Source organism: Spermophilus citellus (genome assembly GCF_964194105.1).
Source record: "Spermophilus citellus genome assembly, chromosome: 3".
In the NCBI taxonomy this organism is placed as follows: Eukaryota; Metazoa; Chordata; class Mammalia; order Rodentia; family Sciuridae; genus Spermophilus; species Spermophilus citellus.
The window spans coordinates 150,771,100-150,792,625 of NC_138184.1; the positions used below are offsets into that span (position 1 = coordinate 150,771,100).

General features: G+C 37.3%; 1 protein-coding gene across 1 annotated transcript in view; it reads right to left on the reverse strand.

Annotated features, from left to right (window-relative positions):
* Positions 1 to 21,526, reverse strand: part of ABCB5 (ATP binding cassette subfamily B member 5) — a gene marked incomplete at both ends in the record, with an annotated part of 141,448 nt that overhangs the window by 90,307 nt on the left and 29,615 nt on the right. The window contains 8 exons of the mRNA XM_081283287.1: positions 68 to 271; positions 2,064 to 2,189; positions 3,635 to 3,745; positions 4,052 to 4,165; positions 5,425 to 5,602; positions 5,683 to 5,807; positions 7,814 to 7,985; positions 8,075 to 8,266. Of these exons, the coding sequence (XP_081139413.1) occupies positions 68 to 271; positions 2,064 to 2,189; positions 3,635 to 3,745; positions 4,052 to 4,165; positions 5,425 to 5,602; positions 5,683 to 5,807; positions 7,814 to 7,985; positions 8,075 to 8,266 (1,222 nt within the window). The remainder of the gene's footprint in view (positions 1 to 67; positions 272 to 2,063; positions 2,190 to 3,634; positions 3,746 to 4,051; positions 4,166 to 5,424; positions 5,603 to 5,682; positions 5,808 to 7,813; positions 7,986 to 8,074; positions 8,267 to 21,526) is intronic.

Sequence of the window (21,526 nt, forward strand, 5' to 3'; positions counted from 1 at the left end):
CATATCTTATTCAGGAGTCCTGCAGTGCTGTCACCCCACCCTGAGGATACAGGCAATGCATACTTACATTAGGAAACTCCATGATGAAGTCATAAGCATTTGCTTCCTTTGCTGCTTTCTCAATCTCTTTGTCAGTCACACCGTCTCGTCCATACCTAATGTTGTTCCCAATGGTGGTTCCAAACAGCACAGGCTCTTGGCTGACCACTCCGATGTGCTCTCGGTAATGCCGCACATTTAGGGCTCTGAGGTCATTCTCATCCACCGTGATCTGCAGTCCAAAGATTGAACCATGTTATGTCGCCTTGGGCAGTATTGGTTTTTAGTTTTTCCTCCTAGTGTGAAATACAAACTGAGAAGTAGTGTATTTTAGGAATCAAAGATTATAACTAAATTTTGATGAAATATTATGACATACATATTTTCAATAGACTTTTTTTTTCCTGGTTGATGGGAACCAACAAAACTTCAAAAAACTGGCTTAAAATCTTGCCAAGCTACTTGGATATTTTTGTTCAAAAATCCACAAATTAGGTATTAATAAGATACATACTCTGGGTGCCACTGATGTTATTAAGTAGACTCTGGTAATGGACATCAATTTTGTTGTTTTAAGACTGATGAGACTTTTCTTTTAGGAAGTCGCCTTCTTTACTTCTCTTTAATGTCTCACTTAACCATAAAATACAAATATGTCTTCTATTCACTGCTATAAACAACAGTAAATGAACCCTGTCTTCCCCACACATGCTTGCATTACTCCACATATTCCAGTGACAGAAGCCCAGATATGGGATCATCTTTGTGTTTCTCACCAACCTGGTGCTCTGTCCACAAGTGGATATTCTCTGCATCTGCACTATACATGAATGCTCTCCTAGTAATCTGTTTAGTAAATAGTATCATAGACACATGGATTGAAGACACTGCAAAGACTAAGAAGTAAAATTAAAGTAAAATCAGGCTTCAGTATAATAGATTTTCTTTTAAAAATAACAATTGAAAGTTAGAAGCACGAAGAATTACTCATTTGGGATTATTATAGTCTCATTCTCTGAGCCATTTATAAGGATGAGAAAGTTAAGTGCAACATTACAGGTATAGAAAACAAAGAAAGTGAGGATGTCTATGGACATCATTCTTCTGTGATGAAATTCTTTTTTTTTATTGATTATTTAAAGCATTACATAGCTCATGATATATCATCTTTCATACATTTGACTCAAATTGTGTTTTGAACTCCCATTTTCACCCCAAATACAGATTGCAGAATCACATCTGTTACATATTCACATTTTTACATAATGCCATATTAGTGACTGTTGTATTCTGCTACCTTTCCTATCCCCTACTATCCCCCCTCCCCTCCCCTCCCCTCCCATCTTCCCTCTCTACCTCCCCTGCTGTTGTTCAATTCTCTCCCTTTTTTTCCCTCCCCCTTGCCCCTCATAACCTCTTATAATTTTATGTATCATTGAAGGTCTCCTACTATTTCCATGTGCTTTCCCTTCTCTCTCCGTTTCTCTCCCCCCATTCGTCTTTGTTTACTGTAGTCTTTTCCTCATGCTCTTCCTTCGTGATGAAATTCTTGATAAGTTCTGGACACTACAAACAGCTCTGTTATGTTTCTCTAAAACATCTATTCACTTTTAACATATGACATAATCTGTTATGTTTCTCTAAAACATCTATTCACTTTTAACATATGACATAATTTACATATTTTGTTATAAAACATCTATTCACTTTTAACATATGACATATTTTACATATTTTGTTATCTGTGTCTAGTCATTAGAATGTGAACTCTCTGAAAGCAGAGAATCTTATCTGTTTTGTTCCTGAAGGAATTCTTAGATCCTAGAACAATGCCTGACACATAGCAGGCACTAAATAAATATTTGTGGAATGAATAAATACACAGAAGGAAAACAGTATGGCTTCTCTCTCAGTTCTCTGGTTGAAAACTGAAAGCTGACATTGCTGTCAGCTGTGTGTGCTGGTGGCACTTTCCTGTCCTGTCATATGAACTGTGGGTGGTTCTCCTAGAAACCTCAACTTACAAAGCCATCACCAGGATCATATAACCTCTGCAGAAGCCGGACTGCTGTGCTCTTCCCACTGCCGCTGGGGCCAACCAAGGCTACTGTCTCTCCAGACTTAATTTTGAGATTCAGACCTTTCAGAATCTATTGGAACATATGGGAGAAAATCATAAAGTTATAAAAAGCTAGAATATAATGTACTTGCTTTCAGAAATTTAATGTGTAATTATGAACAGAAAGCAAATTCTTCTATGGCTCTTAAAAACAAATTTAGACCTTATGTTTGTTTCATGTGCATGTATAATAATAATCCACATAGTTTTGGAAAATAAAAGAATTTCTCATTATCTCTCTATATAAAGAAGAGATCTAAGTTAAGAGTACTCATAGGATATCAACTACCACATCAAACTGTTCCCATAGTGAGCTAAAATATCTTATATGAAGTTCATGACTACCCAGTTAGTAAAAATTTTAATTTGCAAAAAGTCAATGAAATCTTGCCAGATACCTTTTTAAATTTGCTAAGGAAGTTCTTCCTTAGAATATACTTAATATTATTGTAAAGCATATTCCAAAGAACAACTGGCAAGGCTTCTCAGCAACTCCCACAAATGAGATTTCACCATTAGAAACTGTCCCTCCCTGGTGATGGATCACAGGTGGACATTTTAACATGGGGTAACATTTAAATTTTTTTCTCAATGACTGGGGTACACTCCCAGTATTGCTTTTGTTTTCTTTTTAATTGTAGATGGACACAATATCTTTATTTATTTACTTTTATGTGGTGCTGAGGATCGAACCCAGTACCTCATATTTCGAGGTGAGTGCTTTATCACTGAGTGCAGCCCCAGCCCCAGGCTTCCAGTGTTTAGTGTCCCAGAGACCCACAATGTGAGAGCAGCCTCACAATTATAACCCTCTCCAAATGACAGTGGCAATCATGTTGAGTACCCCTCACCTACCTATGTTTGCAAACTATAATATATTCAGCCCAAATAATGGGATTTTTTTCTTAGACTCTATTGCTGATCTCATCATTTGTAAAGAAATGTGTGTGTGTGTGTGTGTGTGTGTGTGTGTGTGTGTGTGCATGCGTGCACATGCTTGTGTGTACATGTAAAGTGCAGGGAAGTTACTGGAGGCTCAACTGCTAATACAGCAAAAACCCTGGGAAAGGGAGAAAGGGAAGGAACAAGAGGTGCATAGTGTCCCAAGTTAGAAATTGTAAGGTTAAAGTGAGTTACTATGCTGGCGGGGGCGGGGAGTGCGGGGATGATGTCCAGGGACCACCAGTAGGTGGCACCATCAACCCAAGGCATGCTGGTGTGCTCCCAAATCTGGAGTGGAGGAAATCTAGGGAGTTGAAAATATATCCCAGAGACCCACAATGTGAGACCCACAGTTACCTATAGAATAAAGAGCCTGAAAAATATAAATAGTCGTTCTGAGTTATTTGTCCAAACTTATCTGTCTGCCTACTCAAGACTGTAAGCAAAGTAGCCAAAATCAGTCAAAATTATCCTAAATAACCTCAAAAGAAGATATTATCATAAAATGGTAGAATACTACTTCATTTAACTTACCTTGACAGATGGTCTTGATGGATAATTGAAAGAAACATTTTTAAATTCCACAGTTCCTTCTATGCATTCAGGTTTATACCCAATTGTTGAAAAGTTATCTATACTGGGTTTCTTAGAAAAACAAAGAGAATGTTATAAATCTTCAAAGGAATAAGACAATACCCTTTATATCCTAAAAATAGTTTAACGATGGTTTTCTTTTACAATGTTTTTCTTTCTGCTTTAGAAGTGGACACAGAGGTTTCAATAAAACACAATCCCCTCATAAAAAAAGAGCTGAAAGCAGTCTTTATTTCTATTAGGCAGCTGGTTAATGTGGATTTCGCCATCCTTTGGCTTTAGTGAAATGAATGTGCCTGAGTTTTGGTCTCCTTACTGTAATAATGATAGCTAGCTTTCAAAGCAAGGAGTTCTTACCTTATCAATCACCTGGAAAACATTAAAGGCAGCTCCTCTGGCTATAGAGAAGGTTTCAAAGTGAGGGGCTGCTGCTCCAATGCAGTAACTACTGTGGATTACACTAAAGAACACCTATAGGAACAACAACCACAAAAATCATAGTTACACATTGCAGTTATTCAGACAAAAGGATGAAGTATATAGTCGGTTTAGGTTCATAGAGAAATATTATAGGAATTAGCGGTTCAGAGTGGAAGATGTGATCAAATAAACAGGAAATGCAAGTTTAATCCAAGTATCTTTGGCCCTTTCCTAATACAGAACAACTTTTGATTGTCCCATAGTTTTGTGGTGGTTACCTACTGGGAGAACTGTGCAGCACCATCTGCTAACAGAACCTTTCTGGCTGTTCATGGTCTTCTGGGTAAGAGGTAAAGTGAGTCTCCCATCCCACTCCTCTCCTTGTAGCTCACCCCCTGTGCTTTAACAGGAGGAGTGGTAATAGATGTCACTCGATAAGAGACGGTATACTATTTCCATTCTCCAATTTTTTGAATTCTTTTATCATTGTCAGCTGCCCATTTTCAGGCAAACATAACTCTGAATAAAAAGCCAAATAAGGAAAAAACTCTTAAGTTAGGTGCTATTTTCCCCATCATACAGATGAGAAAGCTAGAAGAAAAAGGACTAGCCCCAAATTCATGCTCACGTTTCACATCATATGAGATAAAGAGCTTAGAGTCTTAAGTGTGAAAGTCTCAAATCCAAAATATGGTTGTAGTTGAGAAAGGAGAAATCTGTACACAATGGGAAGGCCAAACAAGAACTGAAGTATGTAGAGCAGAACAATTTGTTTCACTATGACAAATGTTTGTGGATCTTAAATTGTTCTTTGTTGAAACTTGAGAGGATAACAGAAAAAAATTAAAATTAATAACCCCTAGGAATTGAAAAGACTCAAAATTTCAGTGTTGAACAGAGCTTTATAATAGTTTGTTTTTGACATTCCTGTATATTGAAATGAGAGGGGAAGAGCAGGTGACTCCCATGGACAGAGTATGCCCAGAGGAAGGACGTTTAGTGAATGTTGAGAGCCATCTTATGTCAATAAGCATAAAAGGACAGGTGCCCCTAGAGATTAACCAAGAAAACCATGTCCCTCTTAGTGGTTAATTCAGACAAAAGCATAATGCTTGGCACATGAGGACACCAAAGCATGTTGGATGAATAAATCCCATCAACTTAAAACTGTGAAAATATCTACAAATCTTGTGAGCAAGACCAATACTTGTTTATCAAAAACATCTTGGAATTTTCATCTTCAAACTGGAATTTTTATTTAATACTAGGTAAGAAAAGGTCATTTTCCTTTGTTCCCAAACAAGACTTACAGCAAGAATGGTCCCGATGGTATAACCAGGTTCTCCACTAAAAATCAAGGAGGTTCCATACCAAAAAGCGAGTCCGTAGGTCCCATTCATGAAGAAGTACACAGCTCCGAGAGAGAGTTTCGAAGCTATAGCCTTTTTGATGCCAACATCTTTTGCATCTTTTAGATTCTGTGTATACCTTACAAAGACAAAACACAATGTAACAGCCTTTGGGGAAAATAAAATCAAGCATATTTTGTCATAATTAAAGGGTCAGACCTTTGGATTTCTTTCTCCTGGCCTCCAAAAGCTATGACTGTTCGGATGGATGACAAGACTTCTTCTGCTATAGCCCCAGCTTTGGAATAGGCATTCAATTCCTTACTGGTCAGTGAGATGACCATCTGTAATAAATTAACCACAAAGAGTGGATCTGAGGTAGTAATAGTATGCAAAACATTTAATTCAGGTGGAATCAGAATTCTAGGTAGCTTAACGTTACCAGGCATCTAGTTGCCAAGTATCTAGTATCTATCTAGTCAATTTTTCGTCTACTAGTGGAGCTTCACTGTTTTCTCTCTGTGGTTTAAAAAACTATTTTAGATGTTGGTATACTTTGAAAAGATTTGATTCATAGAAGGATATTAGGGACATTGCTCTTTTAGGGTACTCTGGAAACTGGTGAGCCTGATTTGATTTGGTATGATCAATTATTATTATGTACAAAGCAAGACTTCCAGGTCACAGGATTGTGGCAGAAAGAGGAACATTATCCTGCATATGTGTGGGGTTATGTCCTTTGGAACTGTTCTGCATAATGTAGGCTGCCCAGGAAATGCTTTGTATTTGAACTCCAAGAGGTGATATTTGGAGCAAAAGGGGAGAATAGCAGTGTTGATATGAGTAGGCAGGTATACTTGATTTCTCAAAATTTGACAACAGATGTGCCTTTTTCCTTATTAATCCTTTCTAGTTTAGTAACCAGCACAACAGTTTCAGTGAAAGGGAACAGCAGGAACACTGTCTTCAGAACTGTGAATTTGCAATGTTGCCTCCTCTCCTAACAAATCTACCCAGTTTCAAAGTGCATTCTATAATACTGGAGCTGATTTTCTGTATGTCATGCTTGGGTGGCTGTTAAAGTCGGGGTAGAATGAGCTGAGTAGTACTCATTATTTTCTGAGTTCACTGAATAAAGACAGTTATTTCTATAATACATCACTTGGGGGAAAACACATCCTCATGGAAAGCCTTGGACTTAGCATTTAATAAATGCTTGCCAAATTAAACTGAACTGAAAAAAGATAGAAACCACCCATCCTGGTAGCTCTAGTCATTTGGGGAACATGAGTCCTCAGTTGCTTCCTCTTCAGTTCATACAGTTATAAAACTTAGATTGCCCTCTGCTGTTTCTAACTCATCTCTCTTCCCTGGGCAGTGAAAACCCTGATCATAGTAACACATTGTAAGTAATCTTCCTACCAAGAGATCCTCATTTCAAATAAGATGGGGACACAGAGTTTGTCAAGATTACAAGGTTAACACTAGAAGTCACACTAAATATAGATTTGTTGTCTAAACAGCCATGCCTATTCTTAAGGAATCAGTCACAGAATATTTTTATTGCCCCAAATTCTTTTTTGGTTAATTCCATATTAGAAAATAAACTCCTGAAGTCTTATGGAGTTGATTTCCCAAGAGAATGACTAGTATTTCAAAATTAAAAGCACTATCCCTCCAGTCTGGTGGTTGGGTATATACACTGGTAGAATTACCAAAGGCTCAATTTGGAGAGGGATAATAGGACTATACTTGTTTTTGAACTTCACAAAGAGCACTGGTTTCAAAACCAGGCTGTAGACAAGATTAATATCTAGTGGCGTACACCGCTGAAAAATGGAAACACATTTATATAATACAAAAAAAAGGCAGTAGCAGACCTTTTAAATATTATTCAAATTGGGTATTAAAAATATAAGATTGAAGAGAGTGACACAAAAAAATGTTTTAGGAGTTTATCCTTTTTGGAACTTTTCCTTTAGTTCTACCCAGTGAAATAAACCACCACACATTTATCTGGGAATTCAGAGCTCATGATCCTCTAGTAGCAGCAACTAAGCATCCTGTGTGTAATGTCTCACACCTCCCCATGCTATATCCTGGGAAGCTGCACTAGGCTGCACAATAGCAAGAGATATTTTTTAATGTTAGTAAGATGTTAGAACAAACTTCAATTTAGTCATATAACTTTTGAAGACAGGAAAGTGATCCACAATGAACAAAATGAGAAGAATTTGTGGTTGACAGCACCCTTCATAGTTTGGGTTATGGAAAATGAATAGAAACATCAGTTTTGACCAACTCAGTAAGGCTTTAAGTTCACACCTCGGCTTCGAGCCACGCTGCTTACCCGAGAGCACATTGCTGCCGAAGCCATGATAAGAGGCGATGTGGACAGAGTCACCAGGGTCAGTTTCCAGCCCTTCACGAAGCCAATCGCCAGGCCAATGGAAAAAGTAGACATATTTTGAAACAACAGAGCAATCTTGTCTCCAATGCCATCGCTGATTTTGTTGATGTCACTGAAACAAACAAATATAGTTGAGTTGTGTATGTGTCACATGTGAAAACAAAGTTGACGCACTGCACATCCATCTGTCCATTCTCTTACTCAGTCATGCGAGTGTTCAGTTCCCCGACGTCACAACCATCGAACCAACCGATGTCCTGCGCCAAAACCGAATGAAAAAACTGTTTTCGAATTCTCTTGGTCTGCCGTGCTGCAGCTATCACCCAAAAGGAAATCTGCATGTAGCCAAAGATCAAGGCAGTAGCTCCTATTCCAATATAATACATAGTCAACCTGAAAAAGATTATTGGAAATGTTAGACTGAAGCATAACTTGTTTTCCTTGCTTCTGAAAGAAGGAAGGGAGAGGGGAGGAAGGGAAGGAAGGAAGGAAGGAAGGAAGGAAGGAAGGAAGGAAGGAAGGAAGGAAGGACATCTGTCATAATATTTGAGAGAATTTATATTAGATCTAGAAAATAACTAAAATTAACTTAAAATAATTAAGTATAAACATGGAATGTAATGAATAATCTGTGTTTCCTTGGTAAAATATCTGGAGTATGTTTGTCTCTTTTTACATTAGAAGTTAGCATCTTAAAACTTACTTGCTATTTTTATCTTCTTTAGTATTTTTAATACTTTCATGGAAAAAAGTTACATTGGGGTGATTAAAATAGGTGTATATGGAACAGAAGGGTAAAGAAAATGTTAATAATAACAAGCATTTGATAAAAAGCTTTAAACATATATGTATCGCTAAATCCAAAATTCAACTTTAAGGAATTTAACTAAGGTAATATGTGCAAAAATTAATCTATATGGAAGGTCACTGTGGTATTTGTAATGATACAGAAAAGATGAAAACAGTCTAAATATATAGCAAGTGGAATATCAGATAAAAAATGTGGTCGTTTAACAGATGCATACTGGGTGCCCAGCATGCATGAGGTTCTAGAGATACAACCATGAGCAAAATAATGAATCCTCTCATTCTGATGGGAGGACACAGATAATATACAACAAGGAAGAGTTTCAAGTTGTTCCATGAAGGAAATAGGCTGGGTGATAGGTCATAGAATAATTTGTGGGTAAATGTGGGTTGGAAGATTAAATGCAGATAGATACAGTGGTTAAGAAAAGTTTCTTTGAGGAAGTGATATTATGCTGGCATCCAAAATGTGACATAGGGTCAGCCATAAAAAGCATGAAAAGCATTCAAGGGAGGGAGAAAAGTTCTCTCCCAGGAGACAGTGAGGCAGAAAAAAAGTTCAACATGTTCCAGGAACTGAAGGAGTTTAAAGTGGTGTGAAATGTTGAGGCTGGATAAATGCAGCATGTCATGTGGCTTGCATTGTTCACATGTTATTCCAAGAAACAAAAATTGTCAGCTATTGGACCCCTCAAACCAAATCAGCCAACCTTCTATGCCAAAAAGATGACTGAGAAGACCGTTAGCGCAAAAACCTTTTTTTCCTGCCTTTGGTGACACTCTAGTGATACAAGCATACCTTGGTTATAGCAGCACAATTTACAATAGCCAAGTGATGAAACCAGCCTTAAGGTGACCCTTAAGAGGTGAATTCGTAAAGGAAACACGGCATATATACACAACAGAGTTTTATTCAATCATACAGAAGAATAAAATTTTGTCATTTGCAGTAAAATGGATGGAACTGGGAAACATCATGCTAAGCAAAATAAGCAAGACTGAGAAAGTCAAGAGTCATATGTTGTTTCTCACATGTGGAAATTGGAGAGAGAAAGAGAGAGAGACAAAGAGAAAGAAACCAGAGGATCTCATGAAAACAGAAGGAAAGCCAAAAGGTAGAGGCTGTGGATCAAGGCGAGGGCAAAGAGAGATGCTGGGGAATGAAAGTGACCAAATTCTGTTATGTACATGTACAAATATGTCACAATGAATCCCATTGTTTTATATGATTATCTGCCAATAAAAGTTTTGAAAAATTTCTTCCCATTCTGTCCCCTTGATGTAAGTTTTTAAGCTGCTTGAAGAGCACCCCATTACATGCTTCCCCTTGATTAGAGTATCTTCTGAGATCCTTGGTGGGGAGAGAGAACTTGAAAATCTGTTACAGCTGGCCCAAAGGGTCCTGGTTCACCATGGGAGTCTAATCTTTAGGTATTTTACTGACCCTGAATGTTGAATTGCCATATTCATTTGCTATGACATAGATATTTAGGTCTCTTAGTGCTCTGTAGATTATGATTGTAATAATAAAGCACTTCTTTGTTCAACACACTCATTCTAAAAATAATTATTGATGTAGAGGATATAAAGAATGAAGAAAGGGGCAAAATTGGGGATAACTCCTTAGGTTTTGGTTGGGCAGCAGGGTGAGTGGGGTGCCATTTACAGATGTAGGAGACTGAGGAAGGAGGAGAGAATTCAAGAATTCTGGCTGGCCTTGGGCATGAGATGTCCAAGTCTGAGATGGCTATTAAACCTCAAAATGGTAATTAAGTTGAAAATGGGAGTCAGAAGGACTAGAGAAGGGTCTAGACTAGAATTTGAAAAATAGTAGCTTACAGGCAGTTATTAAAACAAAGAGCCACTGGGCATGGTGGTGCATGCCTGTAATCTCAATGGCTCCGGAGGCTGAGGCAGGAGGATCATGAGTTCAATGCCAGTCTCAGCAAAAGCGAGACACTAAGCAACTCGGTGAGACCCTGTCTCTAAATAAAATACATAATAGGGCTGGGGATGTGGCTCAGTGACCAGTGCTCCTGAGTTCAATCCCAGGTACCCTCCCCCAACAATAAAATAAAATAAAAAATAAAACAAAGAGCCAGGATGAGACTACCTACCCAAGGAGAGGGAGAATGAAATGTAAAGAAAGTTACATTTGAAAAAGGTAATGAAATATAAAAAGAGAAAAGGGCCAAAGATTGATCTCAAGGACCCTGCAAACATCCTGAATTTTGGGTGAAGAGAAAGAGCCTCCAAAGAAATGACTGAGAAGTGGCCAATGAGTGATTGAAAACTAGGAGAGTGAAGTACCAAACAAGACACAAGAAGCAATAAAATTGATGCTTATTATTTGAGGATTATGTATTTAGTACTAGGCATTAAAATTAATTGGTAAGTCCAAAGTTAAAAAAATTGATTTGCCCAATGCACATCTTCCCAGCTGAGGTCCACAGAGTAATATCCTGCATTTTTGTTTCAGCTCTATTACTATAAAAAAGTATAATTTTCATGGTCTATTTCTAACAATAAGGTCAATTTTCAGGCTTTTCTAATTTTTGTGCTTTTTGCTGGTGATTTTGCTGTTTGTAATGACTCCAAGAATCAGGATGAAGTGCTGTCTAGTGTTCCAAAGTGCAAGAAGGCCGTGAGGTGCCCTGTGGAGAAAAAGTGTGTTAGATAGGCTTCATCCAGGCATGGGTTGCAGTGCTGTTGACTGTGAGTTCAAGGTAACTGAATCACTAAGGTGTCTTTAAACAAAGACATACATAAAATTAGGTTACTAATTGATTAGTTGATGAAACATATGTGACCAAAGGCTCACAGGACCTAACCTATATTTCTTCAAAGAGTAATAATGTCTAGTATTTGCAAATTCAATGTTCCTAGTGAGTTTGTTAGAACACAACTATTGCAAATAATAAGAATCAACTATATGTACTTTCTAATAAGAATCACTGTTCAAGGACAGTATAGAGCAGTACAAGTTTAATAAAAAGTGAAGAAGAACATTGGGTTTAAAGTCAAATAAAAAGAAGAAATACAAAATTTGTGTACTGAAAACTGTAATGCATTACTGTGAAAATTTCAAAAGATCTAAATAAAAGAGGAGACACATCTATGTTCATGGATTGGAAAACTGAATATGGTCAAAATGACAATTCTCTCTAAATTGATCTATAAATTCAATGCAATTCTGCAAAGAAAAAAAAAAACCCTAGTAGTTTTTTGGTAAACATTGACAAGGTGATTCTAAAAGTTCTGTAGAAATAAAGGTAAGATACCTTTATTCAGAAGAGCGAGAATAATTTTCAAAAAGAACAAAGTTGGGAGACTTCTACTTTCTGATTTTACTTATTTATTTAAACTGTAAAAGTATGGTAATCAAAATAGTATGGTACTGACATAATGATATACACATTAATAAAGGCAACAGAAATGAGATAATAGAAACTAACTTTTACATTTGTGGACCGTTGATTTTTAGCAAAGGTACCAAGGCAATATGGTGGAGAAGAAATATCTTTTTCAAGAAATGGTGCTGAAACAACTGGATAGTCACATGTGAAAAAGATGAAGTTAGACCCTTACCTCACACCTATCACAAAAATTAACTTGAAATGGATCACAGATGTACGTATAACTTCTAGAAGAAAGTAATAGAAAATCTTTATGACTTTGGGTTAGGCAAAGCATTTTTAAATCTAAAACCAAATCCATAAAAAGGAAAAACTTGATGAATTAGAATTCATCAAAATTTAAGACTTTTGTGTCCCAAAAGAAACCTTTAAGAAGATGAAAAGCAGGCTTTCAAGATGGTGGACTAGAGGAGGTTGCTTTCCTGGCTACTCTGTGGCATGAAACCAAGAAAGCAGACAGGCAGCCTCTTAGCAACAACAACAACAAAAGCAAGGGAGGCTGGGGATATAGCTCAGTTGGTAGAGTGCTTGCCTCACATGCCCTGGGTTCAATCCCCAACACCACATACTCACATATAGAAAAAAAAAAAAAAAGCAAGGGGAGGGACTTTGTTGGAATCTAATATTGGATATTCAAAGCATAATGGGACTCAGGAGGTTGGATATAATAAAATAAGGAAGAAATTCCCAGTAGTACAGCTGCTGTCATGGCCAAGCCAGAAGTACCAGCCAGAGTGATCCCTCTGTGAACAAAGTAGAAGGATAAGGGAACTAAAGGAACCTGCATTTTTAGCAGGCCCGAGACATTTCTGGATTTGGATCCCTCATAGATCAAGGACATTCTGGAATAAAATGAAAGGCGCCCTGCACAATATCCTTGTGTGGGAAAGAAGTCACCATCTTTTCAGGTGATATGTGGAGGACAAAGGAAGGAACCATTTTGCAGTCATGGTGTGGGGACCAGAAGCTGAGGGAGCCAATTCCTGGCAAACCTGAGCTTGGCCCAAGATACAGACCCAGTAAACACACTGCACAACATAAGGTATGTTAAGTGACCAAGAAAAAATCAAACATGGAGAGAGGTTTATTCAGGGGACAACTAGTCGTGGAAAACCACCTGGCTCTACCCTTCTCCATCCACTATGCCTGCTTGCAGGACTGGCTGGGACAGACTAGTCTGGCTGGGAATTTGGAAGTGCAAGGGCAGGAGAGATTGAATCTGGATACTGAACCCAAGACTACGAAGTGGAGGGATGGGGCTCAGGTAACACAGGGGACTACGAATTGGCTTCTCTACCACAAGAGTGAAACCCAGGGGATCCAGTGGGGACCTCCCCTATGTACAGTCTTCCACTGTGGACTGGCAATGAGTGGGCCCTGGAGGTGTGCTGATTTAAAATCTCCAGACAAATTGGCATTCAGGGAAAAGCCTGGCACCCACCTAAGCCTAAATTATGCCTCCATAAATTCCACCAGTTACCTCTCCCACTCAAGCAATCCAGAGGATGGAACATCACACTCCAGATACCCCCACCTAAATGTTCTGAGAAGAGAAGCTGAGAATCTTTGGAACTCCAATGGAAAGAATTCTTTAACTTTTCATCAAGATTTCTCTCTCTCTCTCTCTCTCTCTCTCTCTCTCTCTCTCTCTTTCCCTTCTTTGTTTAATTGTGACTAACAGTACATGGACATTTATACATACTCATGTTTTCTTCTCATTTATAGCATTTTTGAAGCCATTTATTTTTCATAGATCAGGTTTTATAAAACTAGGATGTTTGATTAGTATATTTCAGCTTTGTTTTGTGTTCTTTCATTTTTATTTTTAACTTTAAATTTTTACTTTCTATATATTTTTCTCTTATCTATTTACCTTGATTCTCTTTCTCTTCTTCCACTAACAGCCAATCTCTATTGTTCTCTCTTATATTCTTCCTTCAGCTTTTTTTTACTCCTCTCTTTTCTCTTTCTCCCTCATAATCATCATATCCTATATCACTTCTGATCTTTTCCTGCCCATGATTTAAAATTGTCAACCTATTGCAAACTTGCTGTTTTTATCGAAGGCAATAAGTGAACATATCATTTATGTTTATTGTAATATTTAATAATGTAGATAACATAGTAGAAACTATTTGGTTTAATATAGTATATATTTTTGGTTGTTGTTATTTTTTTATCTCCTCTGAAACAGTGAGGTATTGCAAACCTTCAGGGACACTATAAGTCTACAGGGTAGAACTCTCTTGCCTTAGGTTCAAATTGTTAGATGGGTAGACACACAAACACTATGAAAAAGCAAGGAAATAAGTTGCCCCAAGCAAATCAAATACTCCAATAACAGAATTTATTGACACCACAGTGGAAGAAATGTCAGAAAAGGGGTCTAGAATGTACATAATTAAACTGATCCACAAACTAAAGGATGGTACAAGGAGTAAAATCAAGGAGAGAAAATACAGAAGGTAAAAGATTGCATAAGTAAAGAGATAGAGATTCTAAAAAAAGACAAAGCAGAAATCCTTGAAATGAAGGCATCAATACAACAAATTAAAAATTCAATTGAAAGCATCATCAACAAACTAGATGACTTAGAAGATAGTTTTAGAAAATTAAGATAAAATATATAATCTGGAAAACAAATTTGACCATGCAGGGAAGATGTTAAAAGACCATGAACAGAACTTCCAAGAAATATGGGATAACCTGAAAAGACCAAATTTAAGATTTATTGGTATAGATAAAGGCTCCAAGATACAAATGAAAGGAATGCATAATCTTTCCAATGAAATAATATCAACATTTTCCAAATCTGAAGAATGAAATGGAAAATCAAATACAGGACATTTACAGGATCCCTAATGTACAAAATTATAAAAGACTCACACCAAGGCACATTATTATGAAAATGCCTAGCACACAGAATAAAAATAAAATTCTAAAGGCTGCCAGAGGAAAACAAGTAACATTTAGAGGGAGACCAATTTGGATCTCAGCTGATTTTTCAACCTATACACTTCAAGTTAGGAGAATTTGAAATAATATACACCAAGCTCTGCAAGATAATAGATGCCAACAAAGAATACTATATCCAGCAAAATTAAGCTTCAGAATTTATGATGAAATAAAACCTTCCATGATAAAAAAATTAAAAATCTAGAAAAAGTTAGACAGCCTGCCTTAAAATATACTCATAGACATTTCATGAAGAAGAAATGAAAAATAAAAGTGAAAACCACCAAAGGGAGGAACTATACTAAAAGAACAAGAAATTAATGGAGAAACAAATTCAAATTAAAAACCAGAAATAATTCAAAATGACAAGGAATAAAAGTCATTCCTCAATAAAACATTGAATGTAAATGGCCTAAATTAATCAATCAAAAAAAGACTGGAAGATTGGATTAAAAACAAGACCGAAAAATATGTTGTCTCCAAGAGACTCACCTCATAGGCAAAGACATTCACAGACTCAAGATAAAAGGATAAGTGAAAACATATCTTTCACGTGGATCTTGTAAATAAATAGGGGTTTAGATCCTCATATCTGATAAAGTGGATTTCAAGCCAAAGTTATCAGGAGAGAAAAATTAAGGCCATTTTATTCTGCTTAAGGGAACTATATATCAAAAAGAAATATCAACCTTAAGTATTTATGCCCCAAATAATGGAGCATCTATGTACATCAAACAAACCCTTCTCAATTTCAGAAGAAACTATACTATAGTACAATAATACCCGGTGACATTAACACTACTCTCTCACCACTGGATAGATCCTCCAAACAAAAACTAAATAAAGACACTAAATAACTAAAAATACAATTAATAATTTAGACTTAAGAGACATATATAGAATATTTCATCCACCAGTGACTGAATACACTTTCTTCTCAGTAGCACATGGATCCTTCTTTAAAATAGATCATAACTTAGGCCACAAAGCAATTCTTAGGAAATAAAAAAGAAATAGAGATAATATCTTGCATCCTATCAGATCACAATGCAATAAAATTAAATATCAATGATAAAATAAAGCTACTTTAACACCTGGAGACTAAATAATACACTATTAAATGATGAATGGATAGCAGAAGAAATTAGGGATAAAATTTAAAAATACTTAGATGTTAATGAGAATAGCAATACAACATATCAAAAATCTCTGGGACCTGATGAAGGCCGTGCCAAGGGGAAAGTTCACTGCATTGAGCTCATTCATTAAAAGAATAGAAAGTAAACAAATAAGTAACCTAACATTACATCAAAAAGCCCTAGAACAAGAACAAATGTACACCAAAATCAGTAGAAGGCAGGAAATAATTAAAATCAGAGCTGATATCAATGAAATTGAAACAAAAAAATCCAAAAAATTGACAAAACAAAAAGTTGGATCTTTGAAAATTATCAATAAAAGTCAACAAAGAGAAAGAAAGAAAAAACTCAAATTACTAAAATACATGATAAAAAAGAAAATATCACAATGAAAGTACTGAAATATAGATCATAATCAGAACCTATTTTAGAAAATTTATAGCCAATAAAATAGAAAACCATGAAAACATCGATAAATTTATGGAGATATATGACCTACTCAAATTGAATCAAAAGGACATTGATTTAAACAGATCAATTTCAAGCAATGTAATTCAAAATAACATCAAAAGCCTACCAAGAATGAAAAGTCCAGGACCGGATGGATTCTCACCTGAGTTCTACAAGACCTACAAAGAAGAACTAACACTAATCCTTCTAAAATTATTCCATGAAATAGAAAAAGAGGAAACCCTCCAAACTCATTCTATGAAGTTAGTATCACTGTGATACCATAACCAGAAAAAGACATATCAAAGAAAGAAAACTTCAAATGAATATCCCTGATGAACGTAAGTGCAAAAATTCTCAATTATATACTGACATATCACGTACAAAAACATATTTAAAAGATAGTGTATCATGATCAAGTGGGGTTCATCCCAGGGATGCAGGGTTGGTTCAACATATGGAAATCAATAAATGTAATTCATCACATCAAGAAAGTTAAAGACAAGAATCAACTGATTACATCAATATATGCAGAGAAAGCATCTGACACAACACAGCATCCATTCATGTTCAAAACACTAGAAAAACTAGGGATAGTAGAAATATACTTCAATATTGTAAAAGTTATATATGCTAAGACCAAGGCCAACATTTTTCTAAATGGAGAAAAATTGAAAGCTTTCCCTCTAAAATCTGGAACAGGACAGAGATGCCTCTTTCACCACTTCCATGCAACATAGTCCTAGAAACTATAGCCAGAACAATTACAGAGAAGAAAGAAATTAAAGGGATATGAATAAGAAAAGAAGAACTCAAGCTATACTTATTGCCTGATGACATGATTCTATATTTATAAGACCCAAAAAACTCCACCAGAAAACTTTTAGCACAAATTCAGCAAAGTAGCAGGATTTAAAATCAACTCCCATAAATCAATAGCATTCTTATACATCAGTGGTGAATCAACTGAAAAAGAAATTAGGAAAACTAGCCCATTCACAATAGCCTCAAAGAAAATAAAATATTTGGGAATCAATCTAACACAAAATATTAAAGACCTCCACTCACCTGTTCCTTGTAACCCTGCCCCTTCTGGTCCTTTTTGGATGGAACTTTCTAAGAACAAGAGTCACCCCCCAATAAAAGCCTACTTCCAAACATGCTTGCTTTCTCTTGCCAGGCTCTCAAGACTTTCGCTTGCTCTCCCATTTGGGGAGCCTGAGGCTAAGAATGGAGAAGCCGTCCTGAAGCTTATTTAAAGGTACAGTGTATCTTTATTTTTTGGTGTCCCTAGAAATTTACACGAGTGACCTTAAGTTCAGCTGCCTGCATGGGTCGGTGGTGCCTGGAACCAGGGACCACTTGGGGTGAATTTACAGGTTGAATGAGAGAGCGAGCTATAGAAATTTAGTGAACCATGTTTTGGGGGGTCACAGAGGAAGCAGATAGTTTCAGAGCCAGGGATGTTAAAGAATTATCATGGGCAGTTCCATGTCTTCAGATAATGAAATGTATTTAATAATTCTGGAGACGATAATCAACCTGAGAGGAAAACAAGTCAGTAGAGCCCAGCTGGCTCAATTTCTGAAAACTATTAGTGACATATGCCCGTGGTTTTATGAACAAGAATCACCAGATTTATGTACTTGGGAGAGGCTAGGTAGAAAATTATATAAAGGCTGCCTCTCTGTCAAGCTATCTAAAAGTACAATAGAGAGGATCCAGAAGGTCTGGACTGCTTTAGAAATGTGTCTTTTTGATGATCTAGAACAGGACCAGTGGTCCCCCAAGCACCTGTTGAAAGGGCTTCAGAGAGCCATTAGGAATTTGGAGCAAGAGAAATGGCCTGAGGCTGCTTCCAAGTGGTTTTCTCTTTCTGTGGCAGGACTGAGGGTGGAGTCAATTTTCCATCAGTCTGCAGCTTGCAAACCAGGAACAGATGGCCTGGGGCAAGACCTAGGACCAAAAGTTCAGTTTCCTCTGAGCCAGACAGACCCAGCTGTTTAGAGGACCACTAAGGGGTGTGTTGAAGAGTGGAAACTATCCCTGATAGGATTTCTGTGATGCAGATTCAAAATAGAGAGGTACAAAATGGACAGGAAGATACAGACAAAAAAGTCACAATCTTAGGGGATTCAGTCAGAAGATGAGGAAGACCTGGAGGAGGGTTTTGCTAAATTACATCTAGCTGTCCTGGCGCATGCCATTAAAATTCGGATGCTCTTTTCTGGGAGAATGGAGTTCGATAATTACTCTGAACTGGTGGTCGCTATGCTAATACCTCTATAATGTGGCCTTAGAAGAGCTCAAGAAGTGGGGGAAGACTAATTACATATTTTCAGCTTTTCCCAGTCTTTGGGCAGATTAACAAACAAAACCAGCATGTCCACGTGCACGTTTCAGTTTCTTTTAAGACTCTAAAGGAGCTCAAAAATTCTTGCTATAGCTATGGTCCAAACTCACCCTTTCTGCAAAGCCTACTTGATTCATTATGCCATGAGCCTTTACCCCCAAATAACTGGATTTCAATGGCAAAATCTTGCCATTCCAGGGGTGATTATATCCTTTGGTGATCTCACTAGACTGATTATTGCACCAAACAGGTTGAGAGGAACAGAAGGCAAGGCTTTGATGCCCCTTTGGAGATGTTAACGGGAACTGGGGAATTTGCAGACCTATGGAGACAATTAAATTATGATCTAGCCATTTGTGATCAGATCACTGCATGTGCCAAAAGGACGTGGCACGAGATATCTTCCTTGGATCAGTCTAAATTGGATTTAGTCTTAATCTGATTAAATTAAACAGGGATCAGAAGAACAATTCTCTGATTTCATAGTGTGCCTGCTACCAGGCAGCGAACAGATTGATCAGAGACTCAAAATCCTCTGGGTTCATAGTCAAACAGCTAGTACTTGAAAATGCCAATAAAGTTTGTCAGGACATCCTCCAAACCCATGGGAAGAAAGGGACTGTTTCTGAATTTATTTGCTTCTTGTGGGTGTTGGTCTAACACAATCACAAGGTTTCACGCTCGCTGTGGCTTTAAAACAGGTACTGGCACAGGACTGCTAATCTCCACACAGTAGTGCAGAGACCTCACCCAGTTTGCGCGGGTGGCACTCCAAAAAGCTGCATGGTAAAGGGGGATGGGGACAGGTATGGTGTTGGCCCACCTCCTTCAGGCTGTGGCCAACCCCAGGCCCTAAAAATCACGGGGGCTCTGCAGTTTGCGCAGAAAGAGGAGTCAGAGTCGCAGGTTTTGACGTCATCTCAGGCGGCCAGGGCGGATTGTCATTATTACCAGTCAGCTCCTTCCAGAGGATAGTTTTATGACCAGCCATGGTAGTAAATTTAACACCTGAAATGGGACCACAGCAAATTTCTACTGGAATCCGTGGGCCATTACCCCCAGGTACCATACACCTAATTTTGGGACAAAATAATTTAAAAGAGGGAATTCAGGTAATACCAGGGGTTATTGATTCAGATTTTAGAGATTAAAACCACTGTGTAATCAGAAAATGCCAATCAGCTCTCTACCAAAGACTTACTGGCACAGTCAGGACTGTTAGTTCTGCCTTGTTGTTACGCAGATAGCCCACTTTAGACTTCAACTTCTGGGTCCCTGGGCTGAGTGTACTGGGCTCAGTTAATCTGGCAGGAGTGCCCCTTACTGGAACTTAAAATAAATCTTAAAAAATTTCAAGATACTGTGGCAGATAAATCTGTTTTATCTTATAGATTTTGGCCTAAAAGCTGGCCTTTACATATTGCGCCTGCCAATTTAGAAGGCATAGAACAGATATTTCAACCTGCTCAGAGTGCACAGTATGGGGTAGAGATATTTTAAGCAGCTTAGGATTATTATTAGTAACTACAAATTCTATCATGTTATTTGAAGGACTTAATCAAGGACTTACTCCTAGGGAAATTTACAGAAGGGGTACCTACCTATAACCCAATCTTCCCAACAGAGATTAATTAATGCACCCAACCAAAATTTTTGGTAGGGGCCCTGACCTTTTCCCTGACCCAAAGTACAGCAGAAAAAGTTCAATGGCTCACAGAAGAGCCAATTTGGGTTATTTAGTGGCCTCTAAGAGGGGAAAAACTTAAAATAACCCACATGTTAGTTGAGGAATAACTTCAGGCTGGTCATTTAGAGCCTATGCTCAGCACTTGGAATACACCGGTCTTTGTAATTAAGAAAAAATCTGATAGTTGGAGATTATTACAAGACCTTAGAGCTATTAATCGTATTATAGAGCCCATAGAGGAGTGTTACAATCTGGGCATTCTTTACCTACAGCTATTCCTTTAGATTATTATTTAATAGTAGTAGATCTAAAAGATTCTTTTTTCTCTAAACCTTTTCACCCAGATGACTGTAAAAAGTTTGCCTTTAGTGAGTGTCCCAGCAATTAATTTTAAAGAATCAGTTAAAAGATATTGCTGGAAAGTGTTGCCTCAGGGAATTTGTAACAGTCCTACCCTATGTTAAAATTTTATGCCACAGGCTACCACACCTATAAGGGAAAAATTCCTTGATGCATATATTATTCATTTTATGGATAACATACTTTTAGCTCATGCTAATTCAGATGTACTCTTAAATTTTTTTGCCCAATTATAGACTTCGCTCACAGCAATGGGTTTCTGCATTGCACCAGAGAAGGTGCAAGACATCTCCTTTTCAATATCTAGGTTATGTGATTGAAGGACATACAATCTGTCCTCAAAACTTACAAATAAGAATCAAGGAGCTGCACACCCTTAAAGATTTTCAAAAATTATTAGGAGATATTAATTGGCTGAGACCATCTTTAAAGCTAACTACTTCAGATTTAAGTCCTTTATTCCAGATATTACAGGGAGGTCCTTCT